The sequence below is a fragment of the Typopeltis vanoorti genome, chromosome 26 (assembly GCF_054136105.1).
Source record: "Typopeltis vanoorti isolate ZY-2024b chromosome 26, IOZ_Tvanoo_1.0, whole genome shotgun sequence".
Lineage (NCBI taxonomy): Eukaryota > Metazoa > Arthropoda > Arachnida > Uropygi > Thelyphonidae > Typopeltis > Typopeltis vanoorti.
In genome coordinates, this window is record NC_143574.1 from 29526478 (window position 1) to 29551728 (window position 25251).

General features: G+C 36.0%; 1 protein-coding gene across 1 annotated transcript in view; it reads left to right on the forward strand.

The window, feature by feature from the left end:
* Ublcp1 (Ubiquitin-like domain-containing C-terminal domain phosphatase 1) overlaps window positions 1–25251 on the forward strand; it is a 114860-nt gene that overhangs the window by 82003 nt on the left and 7606 nt on the right. Inside the window, exon 6 of the mRNA XM_090414901.1 lies at window positions 18595–18722. Within this exon, the coding sequence (XP_090271027.1) occupies window positions 18595–18722 (128 nt within the window). The remainder of the gene's footprint in view (window positions 1–18594; window positions 18723–25251) is intronic.

Genomic DNA, 25251 nt, shown 5'->3' on the forward strand with positions numbered 1-25251 from the left:
TACTTATGTTACAAATTAAAATAATTATAAAAAATTAATGTAAATTATGCAAATTAATTTTTATAATTACAGTTCACAAAATAACGACTAAATAGTTGCTATCCCCTCTTGTGAACATTGAATTCTCATTATAAAATTGTTGTTGTTATTATTAGTATTGTACTGGTAACTCCATGGAATCTGAAGACTCGCAGGAGACCCAAACTATCCACACAATCATACCACTCCTTGAACCCATTGACAGACAACGTGCTCATAACTGACTCCAGCAACCTATTCCATTTATTTACAACTCAACGAGTGAAAAATCTAGTCCTCACATCCCTATTAACCAAACCTTTATTCAACTTTCAGGGATGACCTCTTGTTGTGCCCTCTCTAAACAAATGCTGAAACATTTTCCCTTCATCAATCCTATAAAATAGCTTAAATATTTCTATCATATCTCCTCTTTTTCACCTATTAACCAACTTCTGCAATCCACACACACACCCTCAATCTATCCTCATACAGAACATTCCACAGACCACTCACCATTGTGGTTGCTCACCCTGAATCCTCTTCGCCACTTTCTCATTCCCAGGAGATCAGACCTAAGCACAGTAAACCCACTGTGGATATATCAAGGCCTTATAAAGAGGAATAACAACTTCCTTACCTCTACTTGTTGGTGTGCTCTTCAATAGCCAAGTAATCTTATGAGCTGCCTTAGCAACCTTAACAATATACCATCTAAACTTCAACTCTCTGTCTACCACCACTCCTAAATCTCTAGCTTCGTCTGTTTCCTGATGTACAGTTCCAGTGTAGTGCTTGTAATTGATTTATCCCAAAATGCATAACTTCACATTTATCCACTTTAAAGTGACACCCTTTATCTTTTGCCCATACTGACAGCCTAAAAATCTGAAAACACACCCCAACTCAACATCACCAGAGTTAAAGATCGGTACTATCAGTATAAGAAACCTGAATGGCAAAGAAATGGAGTTAGCTGAGAAATTAGACAAGTACCAGATCGACATAATAGGGGGTGACTGAAACAAAAAAGACAAAAACTGGTGAGATCTTTCTGAGCAATAAATACAAAATGTTATATTCAGGCAATGACAATCAAGGAAAAGGAGGAGTAGCCATAGTATTCAATGCAAAATACGAGGCTAATCTTCTTGAATGGCAGGCAGTCTCAAATAGAGTAATTTGGGCAAATATGAGAATGGGGAACTGGACAATGAGACTTATTTGTGCCTATGGTCCCACAGAAGGTTCTACTAAGGTAGAAGTGGAGGAATTTTTTGATGCTTTAGAAAACGCAACTGACACAATGAAAAAGGAAAAGTTGGTCCTTGTTAGGGATCTGAATAGCAGAGTAGGAAATGATTGTATGATTGTCAGACATGCAAACATATTTTGGGAAAATTTGGAGAAAAGAGCAAAGCTAATAATAATGCAAATACCTGTTGGATTTCTGCTCAGGACATGGACTGGTTATTACTAACACCATGTTCCAGCATAAAAATGTGCACAAATTCACATGGAGAGAAGAGGCAAGGAATAAGAAAAGTCTCATTGACTATGTTATTGTTGATAGTGATGTTTTTTCCCTGGTGCAGGACACCAGAGTGTACAGAGGATTTGAAATTAGAAGCAATCACTATTTAGTCTCGAGCAGGATAAAATTGAATTTCATATTGAAAAGAATAACATGTAAGAAAGTTTTAAAACGAATAAAAGTTGAACAGCTCTCAGATGTGAACTGTAGACTAACATACACAAAGATTATGGAAGAAAAAATTAAAGAGTTTGAGAACAGGAACCAAACCTTGGAGATTCAGTGGCAAGCCTTGAAGAAAACCCTGATTGATTCAGCCAGAGAGGCATGTGGTGAGGTTGTCTGCAAAGATAGAAAAATCAGGACTCCATGGTGGACACAGGAAGTTAAAGAGGCAGTGAAGGAAAAGAAGAAATCATATCAAAAGTTCCTGGTCTTTGCTCTTAGAGAATACAGAGACAAATGTAAGAAAGTGAAACACTGTGTAAAACTAGCTAAACAAAAGTCATGGGAGGACTTTGGCAAGAACATAGAAAATAAATATCAAGAAGGTGGCAAGATATTCTGGAGGTTGTTGAAGAAGCTTAGAAATGAAGGAAAGAGTGCTGTAAAAGGAGTTAGAGATGATAAAGGTGACATGAAAACAGGAGAAAAAGATATCCTTGAAGTATGGAGTAATTACTTCGAAAAATTGCTATATGAAACAAGCAGTGATAGCACAGTGGTAAAAAACACTCAATAGGCATACAGTCAGGAATACATATCCATACTTGAAGTAGAAAAAGCCATCAAAGGCTTTTTGATGAAATGTGGAAAGGCAGCAGGAGTAGATGATATTCGACCAGAAATGCTGAAGTATGGTGGTATAAAAGTCTTACAGTGGCTGCACTGCATAGTTCAGAAAGCCTGGACAGAGGGACTAATTCCCGATGATTGGAGTAGAGCTCTAATAGTGCCCATATATAAAAAGAGAAATAAAGCTGAATGTGAGAATTACAGAGGTATTTCCCTAATGCGTGTTCCTGGCAAGATCTATGCAAGTATACATGAGAAATGGTTGAGAAGAATTGTGGAAGAAAAGCTTGTTGAAGAACAAGCTGGATTCAGTCGAAATAGAGGCTGTCAGGATCAGATCTTCACTTTACGACAAATAGTTGAGAAAGCATGGGAATATAACAAAGATCTAATTATATGAAGAACCAAAGGCTTCAATTCAGCGACATGAACTTACTTATTTAAGTTAAGGGATATTATATCCCATATTGTTTCTTAGCCGAATAAGAAACTCAAAGAATTTCATGCCGAATATAGAAACTATATAAAGTTCGGCGATTCCAAGCATAAGCAAATACCTGGGTAGTGCAGCACCTGATCCTTTAAGGTAGTGCAAGCTGAGGCAACTCATAGAAAGGGTTGAGCAAGCTCCGACCACTATTTTTGATATTTACCCATAAAGTGAACTTAGCTCCTAGGAGCTGTATTATTGTTCAACATTATGAGAGAAGGTCACAACCCAGACCAGTTTCGACCTTTTTTGAGGTCTCATCAGTGAGTAGGTAGACCTAGTTAATACCAAGTTTGTAGCGAACAGAACTTGCATCCCTTTTATGAGAATTGCCAAGAAGGTGTACTAATAAATTACTAATTATATGAAGAGCCAAAGGCTTCAATTCGGCGACATGAACTTATTTAAGTTAAGGGATATTATATCCCATATTGTTTCTTAGCCAAATAAGAAACTCTGAGAGTTTCATGCCGAATATAGAAACTATATAAAGTTGGTATTACAAACATGATATAATATAATGTTTGTATATTATATATGGTATAATATATAATATACAAACTTGGTATTAACTAGGTCTACCTACTTACTGATGAGACCTCAAAAAAAAAAAAAAAAAAGGTCGAAACCGGTCTGGGTTGTGACCTTCTCTCATAATGTTGAACAATATTACAGCTCCTAGGAGCTAAGTTAACATTATGGGTAAATATCAAGAATAGTGATCGGAGCTTGCTCCACCCTTTCTATGAGTTGCCTCGGCCTGCACTACCTTAAAGGATCAGGTGCTGCACTATCCAGGTATTTGCTTATGCTTGGAATCGCCGAACTTTATATGGTTTCTATATGCAGCATGAAACTCTTTGAGTTTCTTATTAAGCTAAGAAACAATATGGGATATAATATCTCTTATCTTAAATAATAAAGATCTGTATTTAAGTTTTGTCGATCTGGAAAAGACATGTGACAAGGTCCCAAGAGAGGAGCTATTCAATACGCTACAGTTATATGGTGTCAATGGGGCATTATATCAAGCAGCACTTATCTGTATTTGAGTCGGCAGTTAGAATTGAAGGATGTACAGGAAGATGGTTTAATGTTAAATCTGGTGTGAGACAAGGATGTACATTATCCCCTCTGTTATTCATTATCTATATGGATCACATTATGAAGGAAAGTGGTATTAAACATGATATCAGAATTGGGGAGTTAATGTCAGCTCTTTGCTTTATGCAGACGATGTTATACTTCTGAATAAATCCGCTACAAGTTTGCAAGATTCCCTGACTAAATTGAATAACTGTTTTAATAGATATGGTATGAGGGTCAGCATTAAAAAGACAAAGACAATGAAAATAGGTAGAATTGCTGAAAATGTCAACTGTGTTGTGAACGGAGAACCTGTGGAACAAGTAAAACATTTCAGTTACTTAGGCACGATTTTTAGTGAAGATGGTAAATTAAATATGGAAATAGACAACAGAATCAACAATGCTGGTATGGTAGGAAGTCAATTGAATAAATTCATATGGAATAAGAGAGAAATTAGTCAGAACACTAAATTAGCTGTATACAAGACAGTGTTCAAACCAGTTTTAATATATGGATCTGAGCGCTGGGTCAGAAGTAAAACACTTGACCAAAGACTAGAGACTGCAGAGTCCTGAGAAAGATTAGAGGCGTGAACAGATGGCATCAATGGCAATATCAGATTAAAATCGAGGATATTAGGAAAGAACTTGACATTGTCAGCATCCAGGAATGCATTAGCAGAGCTAATCTCAGGTGGTATGGTCACTTAAATAGGATGGGCGAGGAAAGATTAGCAAAACAAGTGTTTTCTGCCAGGTTGGCAGGATAACGACCCAGAGGAAGAGCAAGATATAGGTGGATTGATACGGTACAAAGTGCCTTAGAAGATAGAAACATAAGATCTGATAATGTTGGAGTCTTGACAAGTAACAGACTGATTTGGAGGAAAATTGTAGATAGGAAGTTAGTAATGATGTAAATTTTTCATGTAGTACTATCATATCCTGTACACCCCCTTGAAGGTACATGTCAAGAATTTGATGATGATGATGATGACGACAGCCTATTTAAATCACCTTAATTAACCCTTTGACATATAAATTATTTTTAAAGTTGGAACAGATAAAACTACTGTTTATTTAATTTATGTGATTTATTTCGTTAATTGTTACCTTATTATAAAGAATATTAATAATTTTGCAAGGTATGATACTTTTTGAAGCACTTAGGTAAATGTAACGGTATCAAACATTTTTTACATTGCTATGTAGTCTCACTTCTTACATTATGCTTGGCACATACATGACATCTCTTTGCTGGATGTTTCTTTTTTATCAGTAGGGGGTATATGTTTAGGGAAATGTACCTAATATTTTGCCTGCAGTCTAATTGGACAGTCCTTTTGCGATGGACGTCCATGGATACTATAATTAGGTAAAGATATATTTGACAACATATCTTCTACGTTCAAACGGAAATTGAGTATTGCTAGTTTTGATGTGTTGGGTAGTTTGGAATATAAGACATAAGCATTGTAAATGGGCGATATCCATCAAATAGAAAAATATTTTCTTGTAACCTTTGATGCATTTTCGTATAATTGGAAAACAAGCAAGTGGTTTGTCTTGCCTGTCGACACCGTCCATTCCGCAATTGTATTCAAGAACACATTTAAGTTTTAATCCTTTTTCTTCATCGCCCCTCTTACTTTTCCTGTATCTACCATTTCTTCTTTTGAATGCTTTGTGCTTATCATGTAAACATCCTTCTTATCGCGCCAATGTAATGACAAAATTCCTCGACAAGAGTTTTTGATTCGCCTTTTTTTATTTTATATGTTGTCAATTTCTTAGGCATATTCTTGCAATTTTTTCTAACTGTCCCCACAACATTTGTACTATTTTTTCTCAAGAAATAAAATAATTCTGGTGACGAATACCAATTATCTAAGAATAACGTATATCCTTTTCCTAAAATAGGTTCGGCCAACTCCATGACGACATTTTGAGATGCAGGTATATCGCTTCCCGGAATTTTATCCTTTCCTGTATAAATTTTGAACTTTGAACAATAACCAGAGTCTGATTCACATAGCTTGTAAAATTTTATCCCAAATCGTGCTCATTTGCTAGCAATGAACTGTACATAATTTAGTCGACCTCTATGTTTCATAAGGAATTTGTCAATTACTACATTTTTATCTGGTGTATATAATTGCTGAAATTTATTATTCAGGTAGTCGACTATATTTCGCACTTTACATATTTTGTCGTCTTTCTTTATTGTTTCATTATCCACGAAATGGAGAAAATGAGATATAGCCAAGAAGCGTTTACGAGGCATAATTTTTGAATATATGGGTGTCTCGCCCACAGCCCTCTTTGACCAATACATGTCTATATTAGATTTTTTTACCTGTGACATAATTATACATTATGCAAAATATGCCTGCAATTTGTCACTTGTTATTGGATAACATTCTTCAATCTTTTTAGTAATTTCCTCGTTTATTGCTTGAGCCGTATATCTATTAGTTTCTGTAACTATCATGTCAAAGAAATCATCATAAATTATTTGTTTTGAAACAGAAAGAGGTGTCGGATTTGCACCAAATCTTAGCAAAGCAATTGCATTGCCGCCAGGAATTTCCGTAAATGGTTTTATAATAGGAATATTTTCCTTTTATTGCCAATTCCATTCGTTTTCTGTTATATCGGAATCATCGCTACTAGACGATATTGGTCTCAAACGTTTATAAACATTGCCTCGAACCGAACTTCCACTGCTACTGTCGCGATTGTCACTTGACAAGTCAAAAATGCCAACACTTTGATGATATAAATTTGTCTCGCTGTTTTTATCCAAACTTTCCTCTCCACTTTCGATATCACTTTCGGCTAACGTATTATAAATATTTGCAGACATATTAGGGACGATAATAAATTGCAAAACAAACTAACTAGTGAATAGAGTTTATATGCATATATATTCACTGCCTAACACCCTAAATTCATTTGAAATTGACGCAAACTTCGTAATGTCTGCGATACATCAAAATCAATTTTGGTGCAATAAACAAAATACATGTCACAGACGTCTTTGTATGTTAACTCTAAATTCGTTTGAAATTGATGCGAACTTCGTAATGTCTGTGATACGTCAAAATCAATTTTGGTGCAATAAACAAAATACGTGTCACATATGTCTTTGTATGTTAACATGTTAACTATTACTCTACCTAATTTTGAATCATTAGCAAACAACTGAATATTTCTTTTCAGATTATTTCCTATGTCATTTATGTACAAACTAAAAACAGTGGTGGCCCTAGTATGGAACCTTGCAGAACACCACTAGTCACCTGCTTTTTCCTGGATTCTGCTCCTCTGTATACCACTTTTTGATATTGAAAGAGTGTCATATTCTTATTGCCCAATCTTGAATTCTCTTTTTGACCAATTGTTCCAGTTCTTTTATCACCACTCCTGAGATACTGATTGGTCTGTAGTTTGATACTACAGTCCTAAATCTCCCTTATGCAAGGGAATTATTTTGTCCTCTTTCCAAACCTAGTCAGAGTCATTGCCAGTTCCCTTGCACATTCTCACAAAATGCGAGCTGCTATCTCATCTAATTCCACAGCTGTATTTGCATTGAGATTCTGCAGTATCCTAAGAACCTCCAATTCATTCACCTCTGTTCCCACGTCAGTCTCTGTCTCATATGTCACAGCATTAACCTCTCTTCTTTAACTAGTTGAACCTCTAAGGTTCTTCGCTGCATGCACCAGCTTCTTCCATTCCTTTCTGTCTTGAGCTTTTTCATTCCAATTCTGAATTCCCATCTCATCTAAGTCTTTTTGGATATTATTCTCCCAATGCATCTGTGGTCTACTTCTGGGTTTACTTTCCATCAGGCTTCATATTGAATGCTTGTTTGGCCATTTTTTCCACATGTCCAACCCATCTCAATCTGCTTGCTCAAATCTCATCAACTAAAAGTGGGGATCTATAGAGTTCATTTAGTTCTTGGTTATGTCTTTTTCTCCATTCACCTGTTGTGTTATCTCTTACAGGTCCATAGACTTTTCTAAGGGTTTTATTTTCAAAGATCTGCGATGCTTGTACATCTTGGTCTGTTATGGTCCAGGTTTCTGCTGCATACAACAGTTGGTCTAATGATTGTCTTGTATATTTCTGTTTTAACTCTGCTTGATAGAATTTTTGTAGATAATAAATAATACAGTGAATGATAAGATCTATTGGAGGCATGTATTCTAGCTTTTATTTCTGTACTAATTTTTATTATCTTGGTAATCAGTGCTCCAAGATATTTGAAGGAGGTTGCACTTTTAAATTTCAGATTATCAGTGGTCTAATGATAATTTCCCCCTTGATTGTGATTTCTGCATATATTTAAATATTCAGTTTTATCTTAGTTGATTTGTAATCCTAGTTTTTCAGCAGCACTTTTGAGTTTTCTAAATCAGTTTTAACTCTGCTTGATAGAATTTTTGTAGATAATAAATAATGCAGTGAATGATAAGATCTATTGGAGGCATGTATTCTAGCTTTTATTTCTGTACTAATTTTTATTATCTTGGTAATCAGTGCTCCAAGATATTTGAAGGAGGTTGCACTTTTAAATTTCAGATTATCAGTGGTCAAATGATAATTTCCCCCTTGATTGTGATTTCTGCATACATGTAAATATTCAGTTTTATCTTAGTTGATTTGTAATCCTAGTTTTTCAGCAGCAATTTTGAGTTTTCTAAATCTGTTTTAGAAAACAGATTTAGAAAACTCAATTCTAGGTTCTTGGGGTGCTTAAGGGTCAAAGCTGTATAACTGAGAGGAGACCTCCACATAGCCTTTAAAGGAATGCGGAGAACCGACCAGGGCTTCTGACCTAATGTCCAATCCTCACCTTCTCGTGGTGCACCCTGTTGGGTATCTACTTTGATACTGAACGAACGAGGATGGGCTGGCAATTTGGGATTTAGCCGACCAAACTGTATTCTTATTGGTTAAACCAAAATAAAAAATGATTGTACAACATGACAAAATTTCATACCGGCTGGGGCGTCGCCCAGTTAAACAAGGCCCCCGTTGTTTTCGCCAGGGAACCAGGGCGAACAGCGAAAAGTCAGCTACTGGAACAAATCTGAAAACAAACCCCAACTCAACATCACCAGAGTTAAAGATCGGTACTATCAGTATAAGAAGCCTGAATGGCAAAGAAATGGAACTAGCTGATCGACATAATAGGGGTGACTGAAACAAAAAAGACCAAAACTGGTGAGATCTTTCTGAGCAATAAATACAAAATGTTATATTCAGACAATGACAATCAAGGAAAAGAAGGAGTAGCCATAGTATTCAACACAAAATACAAGGCTAATCTTCTTGAATGGCAGGCAGTCTCAAGTAGAGTAATTTGGGTAAATATGAGAATGGGGAACTGGACAATGAGACTTATTTGTGCCTATGGTCCCACAGAAGGTTCTACTAAGGTAGAAGTGGAGAAATTTTTTGATGCTTTAGAAAACGCAACTGACACAATGAAAAAGGAAAAGTTGGTCCTTGTTAGGGATCTGAATAGCAGAGTAGGAAATGATTGTATGATTGTCAGACATGCAAACATATTTTGGGAAAATTTGGAGAAAAGAGCAAAGCTAATAATAATGGCAAATATCTGTTGGATTTCTGCTCAGGACATGGACTGGTTATTACTAACACCATGTTCCAACATAAAAATGTGCACAAATTCACATGGAGAGAAGAGGCTAGGAATAAGAAACGTCTCATTGACTATGTTATTGTTGATAGTGATGTTTTCTCTCTGGTGCAGGACACCAGAGTGTACAGAGGATTTGAAATTGGAAGTGATCACTATTTAGTCTTGAGCAGGATAAAATTGAATTTCATATTGAAAAGAATAACATGTAAGAAAGTTTTAAAGCGAATAAAAGTTGAGCAGCTCTCAGATGTGAACTGTAGACTAAAATACAGAAAGATTATTGAAAAGAAAATGAAAGAGTTTGAGAACAGGAATCAAACCTTGGAGATTCAGTGGCAAACTCTGAAGAAAACATTGATTGATTCTGCCAGAGAGGCATGTGGTGAGGTTGTGTGCAAGGATAAAAAAATCAGAACTCCCTGGTGGACACAGGAAGTTAAAGAGGCAGTGAAGGAAAAGAAGAAAGCATATCAAAAGTTCCTGGCAAATAAGTCAGCTTTTACTCTTACAGAATACAGAGACAAATGTAAGAAAGCTAAACAGTGTGTAAAACTAGCTAAACAAAAGTCATGGGAGGACTTTGGCAAGAATATAGAAAATATATCAAGAAGGTGGCAAAATATTCTGGAGGTTGTTGAAGAAGCTTAGGAATGGAGGAAAGAGTGCTGTAAAAGGAGTTAGAGATGATAAAGGTGACATGAAAACAGGAGAAAAAGATATCCTTGAAGTATGGAGTAATTACTTTGAAAAACTGCTAAATGAAACAAGCAGTGATGATAGCACAGTGATAAAAAAACACTGACCAGGCATGCAGTCAGGAATACATATCCATACTTGAAGTAGAAAAAGCCATCAAAGGCTTGAAATGTGGAAAGGCAGCAGGAACAGATGATATTCGACCAGAAATGCTGAAGTATGGTGGTATAAGAGTCTTACAGTGGCTGCACTGCATAGTTCAGAAAGCCTGGACAGGGGGACGAATTCCCGATGATTGGAGTAGAGCTCTCATAGTACCCATATATAAAAAGGGAAATAAAACTGAATGTGAGAATTACAGAGGTATTTCCCTACTGAGTGTTCCTGGCAAGATCTATGCAAGTATACTTGAGAAACGGTTGAGAAGAATTGTGGAAGAAAAGCTTGGTGAAGAACAAGCTGGATTCAGGCCAAAAGAGGCTGTCAGGATCAGATCTTCACTTTACGACAAATAGTCGAGAAAGCATGGGAATATAACAAAGATCTGTATTTAAGTTTTGTCGATTTGGTAAAGGCATATGACAAGGTTCCAAGAGAGAAGCTATTCAATATGCTGCAGTTATATGGTGTCAATGGGGCATTATATCAAGCAATACTTAGTCTTTATTTGAGTTGTAAGTCAGCAATTAAAATTGAAGGAAGTACAGGAAGATGGTTTAATGTTAAATCTGGTGTGAGACAAGGATGTACATTATTCCCTCTGTTATTCATTATCTATATGGATCACATTATGAAGGAAAGTGGTATTAAACCTGATATCAAAATTGGAGATGTTAATGTCAGCTCTTTGCTTTATGTGGATGATGTTATACTTCTAAATAAATCCGCTACAAGTGTGCAAGATTCTCTGACTAAATTGAATAGCTGTTGTAATAGATATGGTATGAATATCAGCAATAAAAAGACAAAGACAATGAAAATAGGCAGAATCATTGAAAATGTCAACTGTGTTGTGAATGGAGAACCTGTGGAACAAGTAAAACATTTCAGCTACTTAGACACAATTTTTACTGAAGATGGTAAATTAAATATAGAAATAGACAAAAGAATCAGCAAAGCTGGTATGGTAGGAAGTCCATTGAATAAATTCATATGGAATAAGAGAGAAATTAGTCGGAACACTAAATTAGCTGTATACAAGACAGTGTTCAACCCAGTTTTAACTTATGGATCTGAGAGCTGGGTCAGAAGTAAAACACTTGACCAAAGACTAGAGACTGCAGATGTGAGAGTCCTGAGAAAGATTAGAGGTGTGAACAGATGGCATCAATGGCAATATCATATTAAAAATGAGGATATTAGGAAAGAACTTGACATTGTCAGCATCCTGGAATGCATTAGCAGAGCTAATCTCAGGTGGTATGGTCACTTAAATAGAATGGGAGAGGAAAGATTAGTAAAACAAGTGTTCTCTGCCAAGTTGACAGGAAAACGACCCAGAGGAAGACCAAGATATAGGTGGATTGATACAGTACAAAGTGCCTTAGACGATAGAAATATAAGATCTGATAATGTTGGAGTCTTGACAAGTAACACACTGATTTGGAGGAAAATTGTAGATAGGAAGTTAGTAATGATGTAATTTTTTCATGTAGTACTGTCATATCCTGTACACCCCTTGAGGGTACATGGCAGGAATTTGATGATGATGATGAATTCTAAGTTCTAAATTCTAAATGAAATGCTTTCGCTGCCAACTACGAGTATACTCGTAGTTGGTAAACTAGCTACACAAGCCAGCTACGAGTATACTCGTATGACGCTTACCGCCGGCAACGAGATTACTGTAGTGACTTTGAATAAGTGAAAATGCTTGGCTTGTGGAGCTAGCATCAAAACTGTGTATTCTCATAGATCGTATATGCGCTGTACAAGCCAACTACGAGTATACTCGTATGACGCTTACTGCCAGCAACAAGATTACCGTACTGACTTTGAAGAAGTGAAATTGCTCAGTGTAGGGGAACAGACTATACCGAAGTAGCGTGGCAGCGAATGTGTTAACTATAAAAATAGGTTAAGATGTTGTGGACAGCAGTTTGGCAGATATGGAGAAAAGATGGAGTATAATAGCAACAAAGAAATAGAAAGATTAGATATAATAGAGAGTTGTTCATTTGTAAATAATGGCAACTTACAGACAAGTAGATGAAGGAATTTTACAGGGAGCTCTCTTCCCCCTCCCCATTATATAGGGCAGGGGGAAGAACAAGTCATTCCTAGGCATTCAGTAACAGCATTATCAAGCAAATTGTTCTTGTGGAAAGTGGTAATTGGGTAAAATTTGTTGCCAGTGGAAGTGCTAAGTGCACTATCAGATGAATGAGTTTAAATAGAAATGGAATGGGCATTGTGGAGGCTACAGTAAGTCTCCTGTGGTACTGAAAGTCCATGGAGATGCCAAGTTTTTTCTAATGCTACTGTAGTTCAGTTCAAGGTTAAAACTTTTAAGGTTTTGTGATAACCTTACTATTTTTTCTATATTTGATATCTCTTCTGGATGACTATACATATGCAGCCCTGCCACTGCCAGAAGAAGTGGCAGGTATGCAGATGATCTTTCCATACAGAATTAGTAAGGTTATCACAAACATCCATTCCCTTGATAGGATTCAAACACACAGTCTAGTTAAAGAGCTGATATGCTATCCAGTTAGCCAACCAGGCCAGCTGGGTTAAGACTTCCAAAGACTAAATTTCTGTGTAGCCTTTTAGCCAGTGTTATGTCACTTTTTTGTTTATTTTTGGTTCTTATGTGCTGTTTATTCTTATTACTTCATTGGCCTCTCTGTAGTTTAACCACGTGTAGGTTACTTAGTGTTTAGGACTTTGTCCTTGTGTGGGACGTGACCATTTAAACAATCATTCTAAAAGAGTCCACCCGATAAGCATTGACAAAATTTATATTATAACTTTGCCAGCCAATACCGACGATAGATGGGACTCTTACCCAGGATGGCTCTCTCAGAATGATACACAATAATTAAACTATAATAAATTTTATGTTCAGTACTAATTTCTTGCATGCAGTTGTGGCTCGCTTTGTTTAATCATGCACGTGGGTTCTTCCCGCTAAGTTCGTCAATGTTTTTATGAGCGGCTGTTTGAATTCATATATTAACAACAGGTCAGGCAGGTACTAAGAAACATGTTTAATAAGATAGTGAAATCATACAAGTAAGCATTATTACTAATTAATCCGAATTGTTCTCAAGCATCCTTGGTTCAATACTAATATACAAAACATATAAATAATCTTGTATAGACCATCGTTATAAGTATCTTAACATTATCTCATTGATATCTAACACACCTTTTACATTCACGTGGTCATTGGTTATATCATTCTACACATTTACTATTAATTCCTGCAGAATAAACATGGCCTTGTTAGGTAGATAATTCTCGAACAGATAGGCCTGGGCCAAGTTGCAGATAGTTCTTAAAGTTCCATAAAATTAGTCCACTTCACAAACTTTCTTAGGGTAACACACTCTTTCTTAACTGGAAATCACAATACAGAAGTCTACTTTATTGTCTCTGCATTGATGCTATGTCTTTCTTCTTGCCTTGTCTGGTCATCAAGGCTTCTTCACTTTGCTTTTTGTCTGATCACCTTAGATCAACTATACGGTTAGAACCTCGGCGGGAAAGGGGATATGGCTCGGGAGCATAGCCAGAACGGACGGCATCTGCTTGGTTCCTCCATCGCACGACATCGCACAGCTATCCTAGTCTCAGGAGGCCATTCTCAAACGCTGCGACAGATGAACCGATGCCTTCCACGGCCCGACGGAACTTCTCCATCGGAGCAGACTGGACCCTACGTCCGAGAGAGGTCAGGAAACAGGAACCCAAAAAAAGCCTCGAATGGGATTTGCTTGCCCTTTTTGTTTTCGTTCTCTTCTCGGTGTTTCTCGGCTATCGCAATACCCGCCAACGCGGTCACGTGGGTTTACTTCATGGTGTCCAGCTCCCTCTATAACATCGCACATGCACATGTTGTGTTCTTCTTGGAAGGCGCTTTAGTTTCTCTTTCCTATAACTACCTTTCCCTCTTTTGGTATGCGTAGCACAGGACGGTTAAAGGTGACCTTGAACTCTGGCTCACAGGCTTTGCTACTTCATAATACATGAAATAATACATGAATTAACAGCTTTAATTAATTTCTATATCTGACCCACATGCATTACATGTTAGGTCTTACAAACATTTTTATACATTTTTGTACTATTTCTCGCTCTTAATTTTGATTTATATACATACAGTTATCTTTCTAATCTATTGCCAACATGCCACAATCTCTGCCTATGTTTAATTAAAGTTGTGTCCTGAATAATTCGTGTTAAAACATTTCTTAGTTTATTCAGGACAGAACACCAGTTGTGCTTATCAATTTAATGTGTATCTGCCTACTGCTGACTATTACAGTGAAACAATATAACTGTGAAAAAATAACTAATAGTGCACCAGAAAATTCAAAACAGAACCTTCCAGGTATGTTAACATTGAAGTTCATCTAAGTCAGAGAGGATGAGGTTAATCCTTTCATCTTAATAGACATTGCTTTGCTAGGAAGCAAAAATTGACAAGCAACTAATTTCACAGTGCTGAATTTAAATCAAATTATGAGACCACTTGTATCACACAAACTGATTGATTTAAAATATCTTTCAGTTATAGGTAACCTTAAGTATTTTTGATTTACAACAAACAAAATCAGTAAGCATTGGAATTCCAGTTGCATTAAGAACAAGAAACCTCCTAATGGAATTGTCCATTAGGAGGTAACATATTGTATTTTTTTTTTATCTTTACATAGTCCAGAAACCTTGCTAATGAAACCTTTCCTTTCAAGCCTCCAGTAAGCAGGGTGGTGATATCACACTGGGTAATGAAATTCATCTGTCATCTAAAGACAATCACAAATATCCATATCATACCAGGATTCAAATCTACGGCCTGTTGGTTAAAGAATGGGGACACTAACCACTCATCCAACCAGGCTGACTATTTAAGAAGGATAAAACTATATTATCATAGGATTCCTTTGTCTGGTAGCATATTCCATGCTGCCATCTTTCATAGAATATTGTTTATTTCTAGTGTGTACTAGCATGACTTTCAAATCAAATCATCTAAACAACACTGAGAAAAAACACGATCTGTTTTTTCCCAGTGTTTCCATTAACTTTGTTGCAAAACATAAGGTCATCACACATAGAAAAAATGTATAATTCTAAATTTTAATGCTTTCAAAATTAGATGGTTTTCATGTCCTTTTTAAGATTCTTCCCAGTAATATTTCACTTTGTATTGGGGTGTGGTATCCTAAAAGAAGAAGGTCAATAGTAGTGTGCTGTAAGAGTCTGCATTGAGGCCATTGTTGTTTAACTTGTACATTAATTATATTGATGTGGATTTAACTAAAGATATGCAACTGTTTGCAGCTGATTCAATATTGGAGAATGATGAGGAGTCAAGCAGATGTGGTGACCTTACAGGAGGGCTTCAGTAGATTGTAGGAGTGGGCTTTTGAGTGAATCTATCAGTTTGAATGGTGCAAAATGTGAAGCTCTGAAATTTGGTGGAGAAATTTTGTAGGAGATAGGAGACAAGAGATCTGGGAGTAGTGTCAAGGTTATTTGATGCAGATGACCTTGACATGCAGAAATAAAAAGTTTATGATTCCAGTGTACAGGGTTCAATCTGGCCTCATATGGATTATTTTGCATATTTGGTCACCTGGTTTTCAGGTGATGAGGATATGTTAGAAAGGTTCCATGGAAGATTGACTAAGGCAGTAACTGGTCTTTGGAATGTGTAGTATGAGAGAATGCAATTTGCAGTGCCTCATGAATAGGAACAGAGGAGATATGATTAAGATATATAAGGTGGTAACATGTTTATTAATGTGGAAGAAAATTTTCATAGAATGGAAGGTGGTGGTAGTAGAACAAAGGGCCATCTCTAGAAGCTGGATAAGCAGGGTGTAATCAAGCAAGTGAGGAGCAGGTACTTTGCACAGAGTGGTTGGTGAGTGGAAGGCATTGCCTGACAGTGTGATAAATGTAGACATGTTGAATTAGTTTAAAGCACAATTTGATGAGCTGCTTGTCATAGCATGTGTCTTTTGTGATGAGTCTTTTGACTCCGTGGATGTTTGGTATTAATAATAGTAATAATAATTAATTGTTCTAAAAATCAAGATAAGAGGAAGAATTCTAACATATCCTCATCATCTGAAAACCAGGTGACCAAATATGCAAAATAATCCATATGAGGCCAGATCAAGGCTTATACACTGGAATGCATTGCCTTACAGCATGTCAAATGTAGACATGTTGAATTAGTTTAAAGCACAATTTGATTAGCTGCATATCGTAGCATGTGTCTTTCATGATGAATCGTTTGACTCCATGGATATTTGGTGTTAATAATGGTAATAATAATTAATTGTTCTAAAAATCAAGATAAGAGGAAGTATTCATAATAAAATATTATTACTAGAATCACATTTAATTTAAATGTCTATTTATAAATTTTTTGGCTATGTTTCATAGCCATTGTCAATGCAATTATAAGAAAACACACATACACAAAATCAATTGAAAGCACGTGATATTATGTGCACTCTTGGCTGCAGAAGAATAGCTCCATCTGCATTAATAGATATCCAAAATAAATTACAAAAAAAAATTTAGTTAATAAATTATTTTTAAATATAAACAAAAAATTAATTACAAATTAAAGAACACATGAATGGTGAGTATTAGTCAATATAACTTCCCAGAATTGAGAAAGTTTTAGGTGATCATTTTTGTTCAGGTTTGGGTTGTGAATGTGTGCTTTACAGCTTTCCTTGTATGGTCTTTCCAGAAAAAATTAACTTTTGTGTAAAACTTTGGTTTTGTTCCACTGAATCCTGTGTTTTGTAGGTAATGCATGGCTTGCTAAACCAGATTTGTTGGGTTCTTTAAGTGAGCTGTATTCCTGATGTTCTTCAAGATGAATTTGTGCAGAATGACCAGTTTATCCATAATAACATAAGCTACAAGAGTAGGAATTCTGTAAACTCCAGGATAAGAAAAAGGAGGATATTTGTCTTTAGGTGAGATAAGGAAGGATTCAGTTTGCGAACTGGACAGAGACTTGTAAGTTAATCTTTTGGAGTAGTCCTTACTTCACCTTTTGGGCCCATCTGTAGAATTTCATTCATAGTTTGTGTCTCATCCATAGGGCATGTCTTAGAATTCAAATAGCAAATGGTATTGTCATTGCCGTCTGCTATTTGAAGATCTTCATCCAAAGGCTATTTCATTACCCTTCCATGCAACAACCAGCTCTTTTAAAAAAATAAATTGTTAACCATGCATAGAATTTGAATTTACTATGTGTACGTTTTTGTACAAGTGCATACATGCAGGTTAATTCCTTAATTTGTTTTTTATTTTGCTCTCATCCACAGTATATTTGTACCTTGGGTGGACTAAGGCTTTTTTTTTTTTTTTCTATTCTTATCAATTTTATATATATATATATATATATATATATATAAATTTCCCGAGTGGTTAGCGTATCCACTTTCCAGCCAGGTTTGAATCCCACCGTGGGCGTGGATGTCCGTGACTGTCTGTGAAAATACTAGTGGTGGTGGTGGTTGGCATTGGTGTAGTTGCGGTTCGTTGTAGTTCATGAATTGAGTGGTGGAGACAGAGAGTTGTTGAGTAGATGCTCTCCCTCATTGAATCTTTGAACTCCCTGGAGGTGTCAAATATATATGTATATGTATATTTTTTTTTTACATTGTCTGGAAACTCCGATCTAGAGACCAAACATGGAACTTTTTCAAGTCCATGTACTTCAGGCCTCTAATAAGTGGGGCAGTAGTTCCACACTAGACAATAAAATTCATCTCCCAGCTAATCTTTATGAATAAGAATAAGCCTGTTAATTTGTATATACAAGTTAATGAATGTGATCAGTTATTTATGATCATTTATAAAGTGGGTTTTAAACTGTTGAATAAATATATCAGATTACGTTTTTTGAGATTTCAGTAAATGTTCTCTGAAACTGTGTTTATGAATACAGCTTTCATAAAAATTGTGAATTAATTGGTTTTTATTGGATAATCCTTTAATGAATGTTCTTAAGCATTATTATATACAAATTTCATTTAAATCTGAATAATTTTAATACATATTCATCAACAGCAGTTTCTTCTTCCAGATCAAACCATTCAAGGAAGCACATTTGAATAGAGATAAAGATAAAGAGTTAATCAAGTTAGGTAAATACTTAAAAGAGATCGCTAAACTTGGTGATCTTAGTCATTTGAATCATAAACACTGGGAAAGGTATGTTCTGTTTGATGATCTTTAAGAATAAGGATAGCCTATTAATTTATGAATACAGTGTTTGTAGCAATGCAACAGATAAAATGTTTGAAAATCTAGGTTGCTGGTGGTACAATGGATGAAATAAAGATTGTAACAGAAGAAAATTATTGATATTTCCATAGACAATAACAACAACATATTTTAGTTTCTGGGGAAATACTGATGGAGGAGACTTGTTCCTTAGGACAGAGGCAACCAGGAGGAATGAAAACAATACCTCTTTGACAGGTGAACTTAATGGTAAATAATTGCTGCTCTTGTTTTGACAGATATTGAGTTCAGTAGCAGAATTATAGATGCTGCTCAAACTAAATAATGACTATGGAAGTATTTTTTAGAAGGGAAGGAATAGAAACTGAACGCGTGTGAAATGGGCAGTGAAGTGAGTTACCAAGTATAGTTGTTAATCATTCTAATTATGACAGAATGTATTGCCTCTGTGGAAGTGTCATTTGCACTCCTCAGCGCTTGGCCACTCCAAGAATGACCTAGGTTCAATTTTAGTCACTGACTAGAGGAACTTTATATCTGATAAATATCAGCAAGCTATGGGCAGGGATGCACAATGTACCACCACCAAGAAAGGATATCTTTCTTGGTGGTACATTACATTTCATCGGCTGGTGAAATACCACAAACACCACCCTGCTTATTGGGGGGGGGGACTGAATTGGGGAATGCTATGTTTGACTTCCAGAGTAGGAGTTCCAGCCTCAGTGTGAAAGAGAGAGAGACTTTTCAAGGACATGACTAACATACTTAGAGATGCAGACCATCCTCCATTTCAAGGGTACAGCAGTGAAAACTGTGGTAATGCAGGCTGGCTACCAGATAGTATATAAGCCTGAACTAGTCAGTAATAAGTCAGGAGGCTTCCTGGTCAATTGGTGCATAATCCTGCTGCCACATATTCTGAAAGGTTGCTCCTGGTGAGAGAATCCGAGCAGTGGTATGGGGAAGGCACTGTTGAGGCTATGGAATGGAAAGGAAAATGAAAAATGAATTATGGCAATGTTGTGAACATAATAAATTTCCCTTGACAAATAGTTCATCCAAACAATTCGAATCAAACACAATATTCCAAACTTACCACGAATGTGAATGTGGAAATGATTTTTTTTTTTTGATCCCTCCAAAAAAAAAAAAAATCATTTCCACATTCACAAGCATTCGGGGCATAAATCCCAACATAAATGACATTATAACCACTTACAGACATCCAAACCAGACCATCTTCTTTTAACAGAAACCGAAATTACAGCTACATCAAACACAGTTCACCTTCAATGTCCAAATTATACTCTTCATGATTCATTTTGCCACAAAAGTGGTACCTGTGCCTTTTGTACATTCTAACATTGCCTACCAGAGAATGCCAAATTTAGAATCTTCTGCTTTTCACCTCCTCTAGCTGAAAGTTTCCTTGCCCCACTTAGTAAAATTCATGTGCTGCAGTTCCCAGTTTCCAAACTCTGAAAACCACAAAGACCTCTTCACCTTCCTCTCCATGAAACTTGACCATCTACAATCCAGCTACCCAAATAGCAAAGTCATCGTTCTAGATGACCTGAATGTCCACAGCTGAAGCTGGCTTGATGCAGAAGTTTTTGCTATAAGCAGTGATCTAATGCAAATCATGCAGCTACCTACCCAAATTCCAGATAATCCCTCCACGCTTCCGATACTCTTGATCTTTTTTTTTTTTTAACTAGTTCTTCTGGACTCACTGTAGAAATTACCTCTCCTCTAAGCAACTCAGATGCCAATCTAGTGTAAGTTTCCAGTCTCACAAAATGCCCCTCCTCTGACCATACCCAACCTCGTGTCCTCTGGCACTACTCAGGTACAAAGTGGGATGATCTCTGGAACTACTACTCTTCTTTCACATGGCATGACTATTGCTTCTGCTTATCTGTGCCAGACACCTACACTGAGCAAGTCACAAAAATCATCCTCGGTGGCATGAAGGCATTTATCCCTCATTTCATCCAAAATTCTCCATTCACTTTCCAAACCCTGGTTCAACAGAAGATGCATGAAACTAGTCGAAGAAAAAACTCGGCTTACTGGAGGTGGCTTGCATCAAGAACCCAAGGTTCATAACTCAGCCTATGTGGAAGCATGCAATAAATGTAAATCAACTATTAGCAAATCCAACTCTGTAAAAGCCACTAGCAGAAAACTCGTCTCTTGCCTAAACGATAGCCATGCCTTCTGGTCCCACAACTTCTACTCACCCTTGCTCCCACTTCTTTCTCTTGTCCAGATGGCACCACTGTTACAGCACCCAAAGAAAACGCTGACTTCATAGCATCACTCTTGTACTCTGCATAGATGATGAAGGAAAATCACCTCCTTCCATACCAACAACTGAGCACTGTATGCTTTGTGTGGCCATTTGGCAGAAAGACATAAGAGGAATATTAAACAACCTGAACAATACAGTCATCTGGTTCCGACAGCATCACTCCTATAGTACTCAAACATTGTGCTCTAGAGCTAACACATGGAAACTAATATATATCTAACCCATTCCAAAAAAAAGGGAGACAAAAGTCTACTGTCCAACTACCAACCAATTGCCATCACCTCAATCCTCTCTAAAATAATGGAGAAAGTTATCATTGGTCAACTTCTTCGCTACCTAGAAGCCCACCAGTTAATCTGCAACCACCAGTATGGATTCCAGCAATCCAAATCCACAGCTGATATCTTAGCCTACATCACTCAACACTGGACATATGCCATGAAAAGGTTCGGAGAAAGGAGAAACATATGCTGTTGCCCTTGACATTTGCAAGGCTTTCAGTCGTGTTTGGAATCAAGGCCTGATTTGCAAACTTCTTTCCTTTGGTCTGTCTGCCACCCTCTTTAACTGGATAGCCAGCTTTCTTTCTGGTTGTTCTTTGTATGTCATGGTGGATGGCACCCTCTTTTCAAACTTTGCCACTAATACAGGAGTACCTCAGGACTCCATTGTCTCACCTGCTCTCCTTCTCTTAACATAAATGACCTACTCTCAATCGCTACAAATCCTATCCATAGCTTTGCTGACAATAGCACTGTCCACTCATTCCTTTGGTCAAATTAAACATGTTTTTCTATTTTCTTATTCGAATTTATACTTTATTATATTACTTTGCGTTAATAATTACATGATGAAATCTAATATGTGGGTTCATACTGTGAATGAAACTAATACAGATAATAAATTTTTACATAAGTTGTAATTAAATCCAAGTTATGTAAAGTTTACAGAACATAGCCTTCACGTAAGTTGGGGGCATCTGTATGATATAATTTTTATATATTACAGTATTTCTATTATATCCATTACCGGTAAGAAAAGATATTCCAAATATACATTGTGATGCATCTTTCATCATGTTATTATAGAGACTCCTCTAGGGAGGCACGAACTCATTGGAAAGAGGGCATCTTTCAGGCTACAAACTACATAAATAACTATCATATCTTTCTTTAAATAAATGCACCCACAGCATTTATTGGCAACTCATTCCACATGGGAAGATTCTTTGTAAACTGATTCTTCACTATATCAGTTTTAAGGCTGATACATACTAAAACCCAAATGCAAAATTCTTTATTTAATACAATTGTGCTATTTTAGTTTTATAAGGAGTAAGAACTGGGTTTTTCTCCCAGAGAGCAGTGAGTGAGTAGAATAATTTGCCTTTAGGGGTAGTGAGTGCATCTAGTGTGAATGAATTTAAGGGAAGGTATGATAGCTGGTTTGGGTGATTTATAGCCTCCCTCGATAAGTCCTTGACTCCCTGGAGGTCTCAGATAATAATAATAAAAAGAGAGAAGAAAATAAGTTTTGTCACATTTCAAGAACTATTTGTATAATTCTTTAAAGTTATATATATACACACAGTCGGTCTCTTTTTGTGCAGTAGATACATTCCACAGAAAACTGCATATAAAAAATCACACAAAAAAAGACCTAACTTACATTGAAACATTAGGGATACGTTCCATAATTTTCTAAAACTGCATAAAGCCGAAGCAATAATTAAAATAAACTTAAAATCACATAAAAAAGTTTATAAAAATTCAGGAAAATAAGAATGCCTAAGTTTGTTTTAAAGCTTTATTCGTTTAATTTTATTAAAAAGTAACAATTTTTTTTTTTTTTGACATTTTGTCATCAGAATTGTCGCCCTTAGACAATATTCAGCAACGTGTGCAAAATCACTTTCATAACCAGAAGAGATAGTCAGAGCATCAGATTTTTGTCTTCTGACAATGTAATCAGTGATTAAACTTTGCATTGATGATTTTACTAATTTTTTATACAGCTCGCGATATCCAGATATACAGTTTTTCAGCTCACATTGGAATTTAAAGGTTCGTTCAGAATTTGTATCATTAACGAGAAAATTATTTTCCAGTTTATTGCACAGTTCTCGAATTATATTTGCAGTGTGGGGGGACAGGTTTTTCTTCTGCTTCACTATCGTTTTCTGGATCTCCAACGATATCTAAAGTTAATCGATATCTAATAATGTCATCATCACTTAAGGCATTATCCACAAGCAATTTGTCTACATTATTCTGGCTAAATGTATCAAACCTTCTCCACCATTTTCTTGTGCCAAAGTAATGATTTCAGTTGATAATGTAGATGTTTGCATTGTTGCACTGTTTGCAACACATCCAGGCCAAGCTGCTTTCCAGCAGGCATTTAAAGTTTGTGGTCTTATTTCAGCGATAGCAGATGCAACATGATTTAAGCAGTCCAAAATAGAAAATTTTTTTCCAAATGTCTGTTACTCTTAATGATTCATTTTCTAGTTTATCCAATATAAATTGAAAAGTGTGCTTAACGTAATATTGTTTAAAAGTAACAATTATGCTTTGATCTAATGGCTGAATAATGCTTGTAGTATTGGGTGGAAAAAACACTACCTGCACGTTTGGATGTTCTAAATGTGGTGCATTGTCAACAATTAATAGAACTTTAAAATTAAGAGCTTTTTTTTGCTTCATATATGTTTCCACTTCTGGTACAAAGCAATTATTGAATCAGTAAATACAGCAGTTGCTACCCAGGTCTTTGTATTAGCCATCCAATGTACGGCAGCTGTTTTAGATCTTTGTTTTTTAGAGCACGTGGTCTTAGAGATCAATTTACTAGGAGGGGTTTCAACATTTGATCTCCTAATGCATTGCTGCAAAGTAACAATGTTACTAGATCTTTGTTTGCTTTAAACCTATTTGCTTATTTCTCAGACTTTGCAATGTAAGTTGGACTAGGCATTTTCTTCCAAAACAAGCCTGCGTTAAACATTGATTGGAACAAACAATATCCACCATCTTCAATAATTTTGGCTAACTTCTCTTGAAAAGTTTTGGCTGCTGCTGAAAACTCGCCTGTAATTTTCTTGTTATGAAATGCATTCCTTTTTAAAACCTGGTTAACCATCATTTGCTAGCCGAAAATTCTTTATCAGCCTGGGAAACAGAAGTAGACGGCTCCAATTGCTTCATCTGTTCATAAAACCAAAGAGCTTTTTGTTTAATTAAATAACCATTTATAGGAATTCTTCTTTGAGTTAATTCTTCAATCCAAATAGACTTAGTTTTGTGCCAGAAATGACAGATTTTCTTATTGCGACTTCATTCTTTTTAATTGCTCTTATAGTAAATTCGCCTAAATTAAAATGTTTACCAATCGCCATATATCCCTCTCCTTTTGCTAAGCTATCTAAAATTGCAGTTTTCATTTCCAAAGAAATTGCTTTTCTTTCGTGCTTTTTTTTTTCCATTGGGCCAAATTAAATCTTTAAAATAAAAATTAGCAAAATTTAGACTTTCGATAAAGAAAAGACAAACACTTACATGCAAAATTAAACTTCACGGACACTCACTGCTTGCATGTTACTCACTTTACACCAGAATGTGCTGCAACACTCTGTTCATTATGTACAATGATATATAAGTTTTGAAGTTATGCACCGCATAAAAAGAGACCCGAGTGTGTATATGAAATCTCAGTCTGCAGTGTAAATTATGTAAATTATTCTCTTTTTTTTTTTTATCTAATTTCATAAATAAAAGATACAAGGTGTTCTTGGATTTTCAAACAGCCTGTAAATTTTGATGACTGAACATTAAAAAAATAATAATTAAGAATTATTTTTTAACCTTGTGCTTTTTTTTTTTTTTTGCGTACTATGCAATGTAGATATAATTTTTTAGTGTTTCTTTTTTAACAAAATATGCAGAAATTATCATCATCGTCATCAAATTCCTGACATGGGTTTCGGTACATGTCAGGTAGTATCATATGAAAAACATCACTAACTTCCTATCTACAAATTTCCTCCAAATCAATCTGTTACCTGTCAAGACTCCAATATTATCAGATCTTATATGTCTATCGTCTAAGGCACTTTGTACCGTATCAATCCACCTATATCTTGGTCTTTCTCTGGGTCGTTTTCCTGTCAACCTGGCAGAG